Source organism: Lichenostomus cassidix, chromosome 1 (genome assembly GCF_008360975.1).
Source record: "Lichenostomus cassidix isolate B80296 chromosome 1, HeHo_3.0, whole genome shotgun sequence".
NCBI lineage: Eukaryota > Metazoa > Chordata > Aves > Passeriformes > Meliphagidae > Lichenostomus > Lichenostomus cassidix.
The window spans coordinates 7,894,193-7,910,528 of NC_139479.1; the positions used below are offsets into that span (position 1 = coordinate 7,894,193).

General features: G+C 42.1%; 1 protein-coding gene across 3 annotated transcripts in view; it reads right to left on the reverse strand.

Annotated features, from left to right (window-relative positions):
• OTC (ornithine transcarbamylase) overlaps positions 1–15,297 on the reverse strand; it is a 29,935-nt gene extending 14,638 nt beyond the window's left edge. The window contains exons 1-4 of one of the 3 annotated variants that reach the window (XR_014849387.1): positions 13,882–15,297; positions 9,886–10,024; positions 9,220–9,301; positions 1,729–1,816 (exon numbers count right to left, since the gene is read on the reverse strand). Coding sequence is in view for 2 of the 3 variants with exons in the window: in XM_085049185.1 (XP_084905311.1) it covers positions 1,729–1,816; positions 9,220–9,301; positions 9,886–10,024; positions 13,882–13,958 (386 nt within the window). In the remaining variant the exon portion in view is untranslated. Of the gene's footprint in view, positions 1–1,728; positions 1,817–9,219; positions 9,302–9,885; positions 10,025–12,363; positions 12,572–13,881 lie in introns of those variants that run through there. The other 2 variants (XM_085049185.1, XM_085049194.1) reach the window with 2 other exon arrangements.
• Between the last annotated feature and the right edge of the window lie 1,039 nt (positions 15,298–16,336).

Consider the following 16,336-nt stretch of genomic DNA (forward strand, 5'->3'; position numbering starts at 1 on the left):
CTTCCTGAAAGTTTGGCTGCTGGGGCTCACAGCCAGCTTTACAGCAGAGCAGGTGGGGCCTGCAAGATGATGAGAGGGATGGAGCAGCTCTCCTGCAGGGAAAGGCTGAGAGAATTGGCATTATTCAGCCTGGAAAAGAGATGGCTCTGGGCTGACCTAATTGCAGCCTTCCAGTACCCGAAGGGAGCCTATGGGAAAGAGGGGGAGACCATCTAAAAGGGACTGGAGTGACAGAACAAGGGGGAATGGCTTCAAACGGACAGAGAGTAGGTTTAGAGTGGATATTAGGAAGCAATTCTTTCCTGTGAGGGTGGTGAGGCACTGACACAGGTTGCACAGAGGTGTGGCTGCCCCATCCCTGGAAGTGTTCAAGGCCAGGCTGGATGGGGCTCTGAGCAACCTGGTCTAGTGAAACATGACAGGGAGGTTAGAACGAGGTGATATTTAAAGTCTCTTCCAACCCAAAACGTTCTATGATTCTGTTGTTGCAGCTCACTTTGACACTGGCAGAGTTATGCATCTAGCAGAGAGTGAGAGTGCTTTCAAGCCTCAAGGGACTGAGATTTTTACTTTCCACCATCAACACCCATATCTTTCACTTCAATAACTGAAAACAAGAAAGGAAAATTTAAAATGTACAAATGTTTGATCTTTTTTCTTAAATTTTCCTTGGATTTCATCATAGAGAATAGCAACATAGCTCTCTGACAGTCTCTCCCACTGACTGAGAGCTGTGGTATTCAGCAGAGGCAATGGAACTCAGCTGCCTGATTGCATATTTTGAATTGAGCCTGATGAGCTTGATACTGCATATCTTTCACCAGAACAAAAAGGGCCATGCAGACACTGGGCCTGACTGAATTGACCTCAGGCTGCAAAAGGGCTGCCTGGAAAGCAGGATAGTGCTGAGGCTGGATGAAGCTTTAGTATATGGAGTGCTGTGGAAAACAGCAGGAGCACCTGTAAAACATGACCTCATGTTCTGCCTTCTTTCTGTAACATCAGAGAAAGTGCACTGGAGAAAAACCCTGAGCTCATTTGCTCCCTGCTACAGCAATGGAGATAAGCTGCTACCCACCCCTGCATGCATGTGGGACTGAGCAAGACTGAGATGTTCCAGGGGTGCCAGTAAGAGAAGGGAACCATAGCCCAGCCTCCACAGCAGTGCTGACAGTGGGTACAGCTCGGAAGGATGGCACAGGAAATCTGAAACTGGCGAAAACATGTCAGTCCAGTTTTGTGCTGCTGGAATAGGGGAATCAGAAAGGCCCTCAGTGCTACTCTGTCACAGCAGGGAGGCTACTATAGCAGGCTAAGGCCCACCTGCAGCTGGCCTAACTAACAGAAATAATGTCTTTGCTTTTTGGTTTTGCTCCCAGAGCAGCAGAACCAGAAGGTTTGAGTCTTGTTTGAATATATGTGCTGTCATCAGTGGAGTTACATGACTACTGAGGCTCATAAAATGATTCAGTTTGTAAATGCAACCCTAATTAACATTCTATATGCCAAAATAATTCTCAATTTGGGAAGTTTTGGACAGCTTGATTAGATGGAATAATGGTTTACTGAGCTACAGATTCTGTGAGCTTATCTGTAAATATTTAGTAAATTTGGACTACCTTCAACAATTTTCCAGAAAGACAATAATTTCTTCCAAAATCATGTAAGACTGGTGTCAGACCAATCAATTACCAAATATAGTGATCAATCAAGTGACATTTTACCAACCTTGCTGTATCTGTGAGATTCTCGTTAGTGCCCAGATGTATATCTTGTGTTGTAAGGAAGGAAGGATGTCCTCCAAGGAGAGCAAATCCTACAGTGAGGACAAAAAAAAAAAAAAAAAAAAAAGGAAAAAAAAAAAAAGAGAGAGAGAGAAATTAAACACCAGCACCTCATATATACAGCCAAGATTCAAAATCTTCTTTTTATAAAATACATTTACAACAATAAAAGTAGAACTCAGCAGAACATCCAAATGTTTCAAACACCTAATAATATATATGCTAAAATGCTAAAATAATTAGCATTTGACACACAAAATACAAATAAATGTGCTTTGGAATAAACCCACTCCAATGTGACGCCTTATTGAAATCCTCAGCCATCAGTTCTGATCTGTGATCACAGGAACAGTCATCCAAGCTCCAAGGCTACACATTGCCACAAGCATCTTTGTGGCTCCCTGTTAGGAGCCAGGTAATCCATTCATCATGCTGCATTTCTACTTCAAGGGACTTTTCATCCTAGAAGGGCCATCCGAGTCACCAGGTGTAATTCCACATCCCTGCAAGTATCTACATTATCTTTCATGTAAAGTCACTCAGGCAGAAAAACCTAAGACCCCTCATACACCATAACAAACTTGAATTTGGTCACAAATTACCAAGTGCCTTAAAAATGATAACATGAGAGAGAGAAAAGGAAAGGTCTCAGGCCCTGCCAGCATCCCTCTATCCTGCAGTACTTAGGAATTTGCAAGGTGGCCCAAGGAACTGGATGGATTAGGTCTGAAGAATAAAATCCACTCCTGAACAGGAAACCATGGAAAGACTTGAGTATCATTTTAGAATATAAAACACTTTGGGGAACTTCAAAGGTGTCTGGACAATGTTTTGGATGAAGACAAATTACATGTTAAGGGTAACTCTCAGGTTCTCTCCTGCCTTATTGTAGTTGCACCACCAGTAGAAAGTTATTATAAGTAATCAGCTGACACAGGGAGAAAAACAGCTTATTTTCATCAACATTTGAGTCTCCCTGCCTTTGCATGGTTTAAGTCTAATGCCTCCTCCTACTGCATCTGAGTGTAAGTCTGTCATGGCCACACATTGGGAGGACAGGGCCTGATGGGGCTGCTTTATGAACTGTCACAGAGGGTTTGGCATATGCCTAGCATGAGACACAAGGTTCCACAGCTGGGGATATACAAAGTGTAGGATTTGAACTGGGCTGTAGGTAGCATTTTCTGTGTGCTGGGGAAGATTTTACACATAAGAATAAATCCCTTCTAGCACAGAAATTTTCTGCAGGGAGATCCTGCCCTGTCACTAGTATTTATGACGGAGGAAATTTCCAGAGAATGTTAGTGTAGACAAACCAACCTTGTTGAGACAACACTGTGGGGGTGTGAGTCTTTTATTGTGACAAAAATCTAGAAAGAATGTCTTTATTTATATGGCCAGGAAGAGAAAGGCTGCATACAGCACAGAAGAGTAGAGACCCCCACTTTGTTTACCAAACTGTGATGTCTTAGAGATGCTGATGAATTTTGTGAAAAAAAAAGAAAAAAAGAGAAGGAAAAGAAAGAAAAAGAGAGGGGGAAAAAAAGAGAAAAGGAAGAAAAAACTGGAAGAAAAGGTCAAAAGCTGCTCAGGCTTGTTGTATCCATTAGATGGCACTGCTGACAGATTCAGCACTGCAGCTTCAGCACCGTGGTTGTACAGGCTTGCTATAGGTTAAAAACTTCATCCCACAGCTACTCTTCAAAAGAGGATTAAATCAGGACTGAACACTGAAACCTTTCACAGATAAAACCAACAGGTACAGGCAGCAGGCCTGGGCCCCACAACTGGGCTTCTCACACAGAGAAACCCTTATTAACTTCCATCTCATGCTGGCAGCACGGTTGAGGGGAGGTCTTCCACTTTGCATCAGTTCAGCCAGTTTCTAGAGTTTAAAATACAACAGATAAAAATAATACTGCAAAATCATTGTCTTTGGACTGCCTCAATTTCCTTAAATGGGAGGTTAAAAATAATGTTGCTCTAGGTCCCACCTAAAGGGTAAATTTCTGCTCCCTCTAGCCAGTGTACACTTATTTTATTGAATGGGCCCTTTTTAATTTCTTGTTGTTTTCATTAAATATTGCTCCAAATCTCAAAAATATTGCAAGTCAGACACAGCAAATTTTTAAGAATGAAGCATCATTTATTCTACTATTACTTTCTTGCTGTTAGAAAGGCCTATCTATACATTTGTTTGTTGCTTTCACTCCCTTCTGCAGCTCAGACACAAACACTGTATTTACAGGAAAGTGTACACAAACTACAGATTACAGCCTGTTTATTCAGTGTTTAAGTCAAGACCTCAAGGATAAAATGCCGTTGGCAGGAACTTTTCCCTCCCAACTTCTTGTGGATTTTTTTTAGTCATATACAATTATGCCAGTGATTTATTCCCACAAGTTCCACACAATACAGCAGCTCTGCATTTTAGGATTCTAAATGTATACACTTTCATAGATGATTCACAGTTCAGGCAGGCTCCCATGGACTTGTTCTGTTTTCTATAAATGAAAGCCAGGTAAAAAAAGGGGAATCTAGACATTTATTCAGAATTGCCAGACGTCAGGCAGCCCAGTCAGAACTGCCACCTGGAGCCTGTGTACATAGCAGAGTCCTGATGTGCTGGGCTTTCTGCTCATGAACTGGCCATCTGTGCAGGGCCTGGGAACATATTTCCATCCAAAACTTTCCATCTGGAAATACAGGAGCTCAATGCTCCAGCTTTGTATACAATTGCAGAGACAAAATCTTTGTTGCAGATTCTTTCATGCAGACTACCAGTAGAAAGAGAAAAAAACTATGATTTTTGAGAGTATGCAGGCACCAATTCAGCAAATAAACACTGGAGTGCTGTGTTAACCGGGAGATCTAATCCTCTTTGTTGTCACAACCTGGTCATATCCAAAGCCACATGCAAAATATTTATATGAATTTTGGTATCTTCAACAAACTACTAAAAGTTCATGCTGCAAATCCAGGACAGATTGTTACCTCATGTCCACACTTCTCACTACTGTTAGTTTTCAAAATACACAGTTTCATGCCTCATGCTGTGGCACATTATTGACCCCACTTATGCAGACTATTTCAGACAGGACAAGAGTGCTCCTGGTTGAAATCTCTATCCCAGACTGTCCCTGCTGCATGGGATAAGGGAAGCAAAATGAATCCTGTAGTTCACCTGTTGGTTACACAGTTGTGGGGCTGTTACCAGGAGACACACAAATCATCTTCTTAAACTCAAAGGAAGGATCTTTTTCAAAATTTCAAGATATATGGATTTGCATTTTTTAATTTCCTCATTCCCTGCTGGGACTTACAAAATAGAAAGTATTTTTCCATTTAGACTGATAACAAAGAACTCTCCTAGGCAGAAATTACAAAATATTCCCAAAGCAGAAGCTAAAAACTGATAAGCAGTTTTTAAAAGTTTTGTTGAAGCTACCCTTTTTAAGTGGAGAGTAAACTAAGGGTGCACTTGGCCCCTCTGTAATGTGGCCAAGCTAAAGAATACTTAGCCATTCCAACACAAAACAGACTCTGTATATGCAATGATGCAATTATTTCTGTGACTCTGTGTGGCAGTCTTCAGGCATGAACATCATGTTCCTCTCACCCTACTGTGTCAGAGGAGTGAGCTGGGAGTAATTCCACTAAAGCCATTGGCAGTGAACCCCTGTAAGGCTGTTATGATCTTATATATTCTTGTATATTCCAGGGCACAACAAGAGAAGGTAGACTGAGCTTTCCTGCCTGCTCTGCTTCCTCTCAAATTCTGCCCTGTGAAATATTGTGTGCATTCAGCATCTGTGAAATGGTTGGATTTATTTATGCCTTATTCACTAAAACATAACTGCAGCTGTATATTTTAAGAGCAACAGTGACAATCAGAATATTTTACAGCAAAGCTGTAACAAAAACAGGGCATTCACCTTTGTGCCATGCCTGAGGATGTTTATTTTACAAGTAATATATGACCGTGTGCAATACTTCTGTTTTCAAATAGTACACAAGATTTTATGCAGAATGGGTATGTGATTCCAACTGTGAAGAGGTGACACTTTCCAATGTAATAGCAGAGATGTCACATTTTCCAATATAATAGCCAGTGATAGAAATAAATCTCATAGGCTCCACAGAACTGGATTTACTTTGCGACTACTCTATGGAAGTTACTTCTAGTTCTGCATTAAACTTACAACATCACTATTTAGCTTAGAAATGGTAAAATTATATGATTTTCAGAAATACACATAAGGACAAGATGAAATAGGCAATGAATTATACCCTAAGAAGCTGTACATTATTCAGTACAGTTGCAATGTCATTAGAATAAAACAATTCAGAGAAACAGCATGTTGGAAAACTTCAAATATCAACTGATCTATTACAATGCATTACAAATTAATGTTTTGATAATCCAGTTGATCTGGACAACTGGGAGAAATGCATGAAGACTGGGGGAAAGCAAAAGTCACCCCTGAGTTGAAATAGGACAAGAAGGAGGACCCAGAGAATACTGACCAGGCAGCCTCACCTCAACGCATGGGAAAGTGATGGAGCAACTAATCCTGGACACCATTTCTAGCCAGATTAAGGAGGAAAAATCACGAGGAGCAGTAAGCATGGCTTCACCAAGAGGAAGTCATTCTTGAGCAGCCTGATAAACTTCTATGATTCTATGACTGGCCTGGTAGATGAGGGAAGGGCAGTGGGTATTGTCTGCCTGGACTTCATTGTGTCCCCTGACTTTGTGTCCCATGAGATCCTCACAGCCAAGCTGTTGATGTCTGGGTTGGATGAGCAGACAGTGGGTGGCTTCAGAACTGTCTGAATAGCCAGGCCTGAGGGTGGTGACCAGCAGCACAAAGTCCAGCTAGAGGCCAGTGACCAGTGGTACCCCAGGGATCAGTATCCTTTTTAACATCTGCATTAATGATCTCAGTGATGGAGTGTGGTTTCAGCAATTTTGCTGATGACAAAAATCTGGGAGGAGTGGCTGGTACACCATGAAGCCATGTTGCCATCCAGAGGGACCCCAAAAGGCTGGAAAAACAGTCTGACAGGGAACTCAGGAAGCTCAGCAAGGAGAGATGCAAAGTCCCTGCACCTGAGGAAGAACAGCCCCTTGCACCAGGACTTAATGGGGGCCTCCCAGCTGGGAAGCAGCTTGGCAGAAAAGGACTTGGGGGTCCTGGTGGACAGCAAATTGAACATGATCCGTGTGCCTTTCCAACAAGGGTGGTGAATGGTGTCCTAGACTGCACCACACAAAGTACTGCCAGGAGGTGGAGGGAGTGATCCTCTTTATTCAGCACTGGTGAGCCCAAAAGATCCCTCTGAACATGAGGGAACTCAATTTACTGAAAGGCTGATTGAGCAATGGCATAGGTTGCCCCAGAACGTTGTGGACTGTTCATCCTTGGAGACATTCAAAAGCCTTCTGGCCATCATCCTGGACAACTGGCTCCAGATGACCCTGCTTGAGCAGGGGGTTGCACCAGATGATCTTCAGAGATCACTTCCAGCCTCAACCATTCTGTCATTCTGTTTATTTATTTTTCAGTTATGGTGTTCTTTATAGGCACAGGGACAGTAGGAATTCTGAAAAGATTTCCATGGTGTTAATATGTCCCAACAAACTCCTAGACATTGTACAGAGAAGATTTTGTAATCAGTGCTTTCCAAGTCTCTGCTCTGTAACGAAATCCACTACTTTTAATTTAGCTGCTCCTGAGAGTTACAAAGTTTGTTTAGATTAATCTCATCACCAGGACCTTGTCCCACAAGTGACCTCTCTCAAGTTAGTGAGAGGGCAACTCTTGGGTAGTGCTATTTGAGATGACTCAGAAACTTTATAAATAAACTCTTCAATCCACTGCAATTGTCCACTTTCACTAGACATTAGAAAATTGGTATTAAGTTATCTTATTTATCTAAAAGGAACACATGTGGATCCACATTCTTTTTGAGTTAGTAATTCCAAGGAGGGAGTCAATTATGTTAAAAAAGCAGCTGAAACTTATAAAGTTTTTGTGGAGAGAAAAACCTTGAGCCTGCTTTTGAAGCAAAGTCTTAGGCTTAACAGACTTAAGACCAATTAACTGAAGGTGTGAAGTTAATGCAGAAAAGTTAAACTGCATTAAACTCCCTTATGGAAACTCTCCCACAGAAATAAATTTGTTTTATTTCACTGGAGTTTAATTCCCCCTTGGATGAATTTATGTGCATTAACTGCCATCCTTAAGTTAATTCATTTGAACTTTCCTGAGCTTGCCCCTGCCATAAGCCTTCGAAAGCCAAGGACTTAGCAGTATTTCCCTCAAAATACAGAAGAATGAAGGATAAATAGATCCAGAGAATTCATTACCTGGCCATATACCAGGATGGCAGGCAACAAGAAACTGGACTGAAAACTCAGGAATTAAAAGCTGGGTAGTCTTCATGGAGAGGGAATGCACATTTTTAAGTCCTGATTATCTGGGGAAAACAGAAAGCAGCAACAAGTGTGCTTAAAGAGCAGGATCAGCACGCAAATGGCTGTGCCAGGCAATACAAAGGTAAATTCAGAAATGCTTGGAGTTAATATATTTGTTTCTTCCTTTCATTAATTTTTCCTTCTCCCTTACAGCTTGTAAAGAAATGTGAATACTCAACAGGTTTCCTGTCCCTTCACTAGGGGGAAGGGAGGGATGCTGGGTCAACTCAAATGAGAGAAGGGCAAGCTTCTTCCTTGGTGCATCACCAGTTCATAGTTATTCCTTGCTATGAATGATTGATTGATGAATAATTTATTTCAGCAGTGCCATTGAACTCAGAACTACCATGTAAATAAAGATACCATATGTACATGTTTCAGTGTTTGCAGGACTGTAACCTAAAAGAAAAATGTTCCAGTGCCTGATCTTATTAGGCTGATACCCTTGAGTCTCCATCAAGTTATCTCCCCCTGTAGGTAATCACGTTAATTTTTTCCCCAAATTTATATCAAGGCATTACTGTGATTCCCAGCCTAAACAGATACTTTAAAATGTAACAATGGTAACGCATAATGCATTAGAAAAATATTTATTAGAGCTTGCATAAAATTAAATTTGCAATGCTTACTGAAATAGATGTTAGAAAATGTGCATCTGGCCAGTATAGTTAGGAGCTTACACCAGAAATGCCTACTTCTGCTTGTTACTTTATTTCTGATCTACTGTGTTTTGGAAGAATTTGATAACATTTCAGTGTCCAAAGCTATGTGCTTGTGAAATTAATATGCAAGGTGAAACAAAAATAGCCACCGTTCTTTTCTTGTTTTTGCTTTCAAATTTTAGGTTACTCCTGAGTAGAAATTGCTAAATGTAAAATTATGCAGTGTTTTTCAATACATACTCAATGTATATAGTTTCATATAAAGTCATACTGCGCCATTGCTTGGACCTACCTGTTTCTGCAGATAATCTTGTTCTTGTGCTTCTCTTCTCAAAAATCATGGCTAAAGATTTTCCTTGCATCAAAGGCAAATACTGAAACATGAAAATTGAAGGAAGTTTCAATTTTATAGTCATTATACACTTTAAAGTATGAAATACTTTTTGAATATTTTAATTCACAATTAGAAAATTTGTACAGGTGGTTTTTTTAGCTGTAGCTTTGTTTTCCTGCCCTTTGATAAATTTATTAGCAGTGGAAAAGTTAAAGGCAAAGAAGTAATTCTAGGGGCAAAAGCAACTGTATTTTGGCACTCAATTTGAGTCAGCATTAAGGAGAACTCAGATACTAATTTAATCCCATGCAGGGAAGTGTCTTTCCATTTCCTACATTTAGTGCTGCATTTACACCATGTGTGGATGGACGGGGTTTGCTGACAACAGGGAGTTAGCTGCACAAACCTTTTTAACCTTTCCACTCACAAAGTCCTCTGAAGTATTTAAAGAACATCTCTGGACACTTTACAGGAAGGCTCTTTGATTTGTAGCACATGATTTACAGTAAGATCTCAGGAGATTTTGCTTAGGACAAGACAACTGAATGGCTTATTCTCAATACACTTCAGAACAGTATTTATTTCAACATCTGAGGGACTTAAATAACAGATAAATCATTTTACCTCTCCTTTGTGCTTTATCCTTTGTTTCAAATCCGAGGCCATCCACAGCAAATACTTCAGCTCATCTGCTGTGTAGTTCTGTAGACTAAGGAGGTCCCGACCTTTCAGATGAACATTCATTTGAGCTGATGTCCCATACCTGTGTCAAAAGAGTGAAAAATACACATTTATTTGTCATTTGATGCTAAATTGTACTTGTGCTAAAGCCAGTGAGAAAGCACCTGAAATCTCTCTCACTCCCCTCACATGACCTGTGGCTAGCACAGGTCTTTCCCATGAGAATTCTTTTTGTGTTTCATAAACAAAGATAAAGTTTGGATGTTTTTTAAAACAGTGTCCCAAGATTTGGACAGCTCAGGACTGGCCAATCAGGCCTAGGGGGAGGTCTCAGGCTGACCAATCTGGGCGACCTCTGAAAAAACTATATATATATTGAAATCAAAACAATAAAGGCTTTTTTCCTTCTTGCCACTGAGAACTGGGTTCTTTTCTCTGCTAGCGGCTCAACAGCGACAATGACCCAGCTGTATCATCAAGATAGACAATGTTAATTAGTTTAAATAACTCCTGTCAGACAGGCACAACGTGTCACAATGCACTATATGGATGGCCACTGTAACAACGTTTCAAATTGTATTACAAAATGTACATTAGAAGTATTGTAGTACGTCTTCTGAGATGCATATGGCAACTGCATGCTGCCTGTCAAATCAAGCCATTTAGAACCTGGTAAAATGACTTACGTTTAGACCCCAAAGCTCCCCTTCCAGGGGTCAGAATAAGAGAAATGGATCTTGATTCTGTTTCTCCCTCCTTTGTGCTTTGTGAATGAGTAGACATTTGCCACATTCCAACCCCACTGTCATAAAAGGTGGCATTTCTATAAATGTGTATGAAGTCTCTTCATTACACTGGGGAAAAGGGCAAAAAACCCCAACAAAACAGCCTTACTGTACCACACAAGAGACATTCTGAGCATGTGGTGTTTACTCAGTGTATTCTGGCCCCCAGCCAGATTTAGGACGTCAGAATCACATAAAATTGGATGTAGGTAATCACCCACAGAAGTTACATGATCAAAATTCCTCTAGCTGCCTCTTAGATGAGGCATCTTAATGAAAGTCGTGTCCAAGACCATGTTCCACAGGCTAAAGATTAACAAGGCAGCGTGGCAGTTCAGCCCTTTCTCTGGCTCTGTACTGACAGCCCTCCTTAGCACTGCACAGCCCACACTGTACTCTTGCTAAAGGTTCTGATGGGTATGAGCTAAACATGTCTTTTTATTTAAAGGCAACATTTTTAGACTGATCTAATGAAATGGAGACCAAAGCAGTGTAAATAAGTGGACTGAGTGCAGCTAGTACTTCTCTATTTCCAATTGTATTTGTATTTTGTATTTCCCTTTAGCTCACCACTGATACTAGGCTCAGTTGCAGCTTGCTTATTGCCAAGCCCTGAAGTCCACAGTGAGGAAAATATGCCCAGATATACCACTATGAGGTGTTGGACACAGTCCCACGTGACAGCCTGAGCCCCACACTGCAGAGCCCTGTTTCTGGAGGGTGGGCTAGTCGGGGCATGAGACATTGGCCAGGTGGACACAGCCAGGAATTTGTGGACAGTGGCTCCATGTCCAGGTGCAGGCTGGGGACAAGGGCTGTCCCTCAGGGCTCTTGCTCCTCTTGGCTTTCAGCCCTTTCAGGGCTTTGCCTTAAAGAGCAGAACAGCTTTTCCTAGCTGCAAACTGGAATTCCAGACCCTTGCACTGTGTGCCACGGATCACAGCAGGGAATTCCCGAGGCTCCTGGGGCTCTGGTTCTGCCATGTCTCACAATGGAGCTGTGCAGGAGGCAAAAGTCCCAAAGCCATGTGGGCTCCCTGAGCAGACAGCAAATGTTTGTTTGGGGGACATTTTCAAGCACATTCCCAGCTTGAAGCAGAGGGGAGAGGAAAAGGGAAGCAAGTGCATGGGCATTCGTGGGTCAGGTAGTTTCCACCACAGCATGAAAAAGAGCCCACCAAGATAAGCTAGCGAAATCCAGTCTTAATCCAGTCCAAGACACTTAGTTTATTATCAAGGGATTTGCTCTAATTTTCATTGCGTATACTTTGAAGGAAATAGTTTTATAACTGGGGCTTTCTAATTTCTTTAATTTTTCAGAACAGGGATTTGCTTTTTTTAACTTGTTTGGGGGAAAAAACAAAAATTATCCTGTTTTAAAATCTATGCAATTGCTTACTGCACCCTACTCTCCTTTGCCTCCTTGTTTCCAGAAGATTTTAGGAGCTGCTCTTGTTTTTCTAATTCCAGCCTGCAATTCCTTCCAGGGATTTACAGATTATCTAATCTCAACCTGCCAAGCAAGAAATTCTGTTCATCAGCCTTGTTTCACCATCTGGCATGACTGAGATGTGGACTGAGAAATATTCACCACTAATTTCTCCACTGGTAGATAGTGAAGCTCTTAAATTGGTTACCTGGAGAGGATTTGGAATTAACATCCTTAAATATTTTCAAGATGTGGCTAAGCAAAGACATAGCTGCTCTCATATGGTGTTTGACAGGCTACAAGCAGAAAATTGGACTAGAGATCTGCTCCTGACCTCATAAATATTCTGTTTTATTGATATGACCTCCAAGAAATTTGTACCCTTCCCTGCTGTCCATAACCCCTGAAAGAGAGGCAGAAATGGACAAATAAATTCCAGAGAAGGAGCATGAGACAACATACCAAAGTTAAAATGTAACAGGCAGAATTGCAAGGTCAAGCAGTTTTGACTTCTTCCTTTCTGAGCAGGGGCAGCACAACTTTGGACTATTGGCACAGACTCACAGATATTAGGTTATCCTGCAGTATCAACCACAGTGTGCTTAGCTAGTAATGCTCAGACAGTGGTGATAGCTTATGCCAACATTATGCTCTAATCTTAAAAAAACCACTAAAAATTAACAACGCTATGTGTGGAACTTAACAAATCCTTGGAAAACCAGCTTTACTGCTGCTGTTTTCCTAACTTGCTTTTCTATCACCTCTGCTAACCAGGGAAATTTCCTGATTGCCAGCAGTAAAAATCCCAAATTAATGCAAAAAAAAAATTAACACCCAGCCTTCAGGACTGCTCTAAAACTGTAGCAAACAAATCACAGAATTTGGAAAATATTTGGTTTTCATATGATGTAATGCAGAAATGATAAATAAAAATTATTTATTGCATATTAGGATTCCTGCCAATGTGAAAATCCTGCATATTACTTTCTAGAACCAATCACTTGTTATGTAACAAGTGTTAATTCTATTCTTATTGAAGCTGAACTAAAACCATAGGAAAACATGGAATTAAGTTTCAGCTCTAAAATTTTAGCCTGATTTTGGAGATGTGATGAATTTGAAAAGCAGTTTAGTGAAACGCAGTCATACAGGTACTTTCCTGAAATCAGGGGTGACAGGCACAGCTATGTGGGTGCAGAAAAACCCAAAACCAGGTCACAGGGGCAGGTCTGCCTGCTTAGCTTTGAATTTCCTGTCACATCATGCTTTTCCTGCACTCCTCCAGGGTGTATAGAGACACAAAATACCAAGGGAGGGACTCACCTTGCAGCTTCAAGGAGAGAATTCGCCACCCATACTGGCCATGATATATTTCTAAATGTAGAAAGATTACCTGTACTTTATTCAGATAGTTATTTACTGGTTACAGTACCTGCAGCACACACCGACCTCAAGAATAAACCTTCCTTCCTGACTTTGCAGCTAAATCCCAGAGAAAAAATTGATAGTATTCCACAACCATAAAAAGGGATAATCTTCCAGTCTCCTGAAGTCACAGAGCTTGCTGCTTTGTGAGGCAAAAGGACACTAAAAATGCAGAGAAACACCCCCCCTCCCCGAGCCTTTCTCTGAAACACTCACTCCTTCAAAAGATTCAGCTGCTTTTGACTCCAAGATTCTGACCAAATGCCACAGAGCACCAGGTAAAATTAAAGGAGAAGCTTACCAAAACTGCCGCAGCAGCTGCTTGCTGGTCCCTGCTAGTTTTGCAGCACTGATGAAATTCCTCCCATTAAACAGCATCTTCTCTTTGCATTAAGACCTCTCTCATACTACAAATAAAGTTATGAGAAAGGAAGGTGTGTCAAACAGAGAGCAAGCTGTGCTGCTGGGCAAATGAGGAAAAACCAAGAAATGAACCAGCCTGGCCAGGGCTGGGCCAGGCTGAGGCTGACCCTGAACCTTTCCTTTGGTCAAACCCTCGAAGTACAGAGATTTCTCCCAGGACCCATTGCACCACTTGCAGTTTGTGCTCTTCTGTGTGGGCTCGTCATATCATATCATATCATACCTGTGTCAATACTGTTTTGTAGCTACTCTGGGTTAAATATTTGTACAGGAGCATGTGCTGTTAGAAAAAGGCAAAAGAAGACTTGCAGGATCAGCATGAGCAGGGTGGCCCCCCTAGGGATGGCTTTGTGGCTGTAAGAGCTCTAGCACAGCACAGGCAGGGACTGATGGCCCTGGGCTGAGCCAAAATGAAGGTTCTGTGCCCATGGGTATGGAACTGGGCAGGGCATAAACACTTATTTATGCCCTCAGGGCCCTGATGAGAATGAAGTAGTTCACATAAAAAAATGTACATTTTCCTGGGTTTCCTTTTTTTGGACCAAGTTTTCAATTAAGCTATGGTAGTGTTAAACAGTGTGGGGCCCAGAAAGTGAAATATTGCAGCCTGCATACCTCCTTAGGCTAAACTGCTTGCTGTATGATCTGAAGTAGGTAAATTGTTAAATACTAAAGTGATTTTATTTAAGTTTCTACCTTTGAATATAATTGTCAGATAAGATTTTATACCACCTGCACTGTAGGTGGTTTTGAAATATGGCCATTACTTTCTCATTTCCTTGTCCTCGTAAGGAGAGGTGCACTAGTGTAAATCAAAGTGATGGCATGTCTGTCAGAGAGGGTGATATGTTGAAATTACAATGCAAGGAACAGACAATTAAAATGTACAGAAGAAAAGTTTGACTCCCCAAGAAAGACAGACAGCTGTGAAAAAGTCATGCAGGGTGATAACTCCTGGTGGGATTTGCTCAGGCCCCCTCATGCTGAACCAACACTGAGATGCTTGGGAAACGCAGCAGTTGGCAGGGGGAATGTCAGACAGGAGCAACAGAAATTAATAGTAAGGGAATGAGAGAAGAAAGAGAAGAAAGCCATGTCAGGGTTTCCCGCTTGGTTGTCCTCTGGCAAAATGACGACCATGACCTTCAAGCCCACCCCCTGGGGGCTGAGCTTGTGCCATTAGTGACACCCAGGAGAAAAGACAGCAGAGAAAGCAGATGTGGTCAGGGTCCCAAGAGCCCCTGGGACAGTAGGACAGTGGGACCCCCCCTGGGACAGTGCCAATGCCTCTTTGTCAGGTCACACCTTGGGCTCTGCATTGGTAGCTACAAAGGTGTTGGTAACACACCAAGAATTTTGGGTACTGCTGAGCAGTGCTGGCACAGCAACACTGTCTCTCCAACTTTCCCTCTGCTATTAGTAGGTTGGGGGTGGATAAGATCTTGGGATGGGACACAACTAGGACAGCTGACCCAAACTGACCAGAAGGACATTGTGTACCATATGGCATCAGCTCAGATACAAAAAGTCAGGAAAGGAGGAGGAAGGGGGAGCAGTCATTATTTTACAATGTTTGCCTTACAGAGCAATGACTATATGCGCTGAAGCCGTGCTTCCCAGGAAGTGGGTGGACATTGCTCGCTGATGGGAAGTAGAAAAAAAATCTTTGCTTTTTTTCCCTTTGCTTGTGTGCATGCAGCCTTTCATTTTTGCTTTAGTAAACCACCTTCTCTAAACCTTTGTGTTGTCTCCCATCTTATTTTCTCTGCCCTGTCCAGGTGAGCAGGTGGAGTGACAGAGCAGCTTGGTGGGTACCTGGTGTCCAGTGAAGGTCAATCCACCAATTCCTGCCCAGGGACTACCTGATCCCTATTCCCACATGGACCAATTTCCCTGTAAGCTCCTGAGATCAAGTGTCATGTCCTACTCCTCAGAGGAAGGGAGCACCCAAGATTTACTGATGCCCACTGTTGAAAAGGAACAGCAAACGCCAGAGGGTCCAAAAAAAGACTTACAAAGCTTTATTATTAAATTATACACATGGCATTTAAGTTGGTATCAGTTAGCTCCGTCTCTTCTAGTAGCAAGAGAAATAAAAGAATAAAAAAATAAATAAAGTGGGAAGAGAGAGACAGAAAAGGAGATCATCGGTCCTCAGTCCAGTATCGATCTGGCCAGCAAGGTGTCCGGGGTCTCCAGGGACACCACCTGGGGCCTGCGAGGGTCCGGTTTTACAGATCAGCTTTCCCGGGCGCTCAGGGCGCTGTGCCGGCTCCGAGCTCAGGGTGCAGCCGGGCCCAGCGCCGCCCCACGCCGGCCGCCGGGGAGATGGT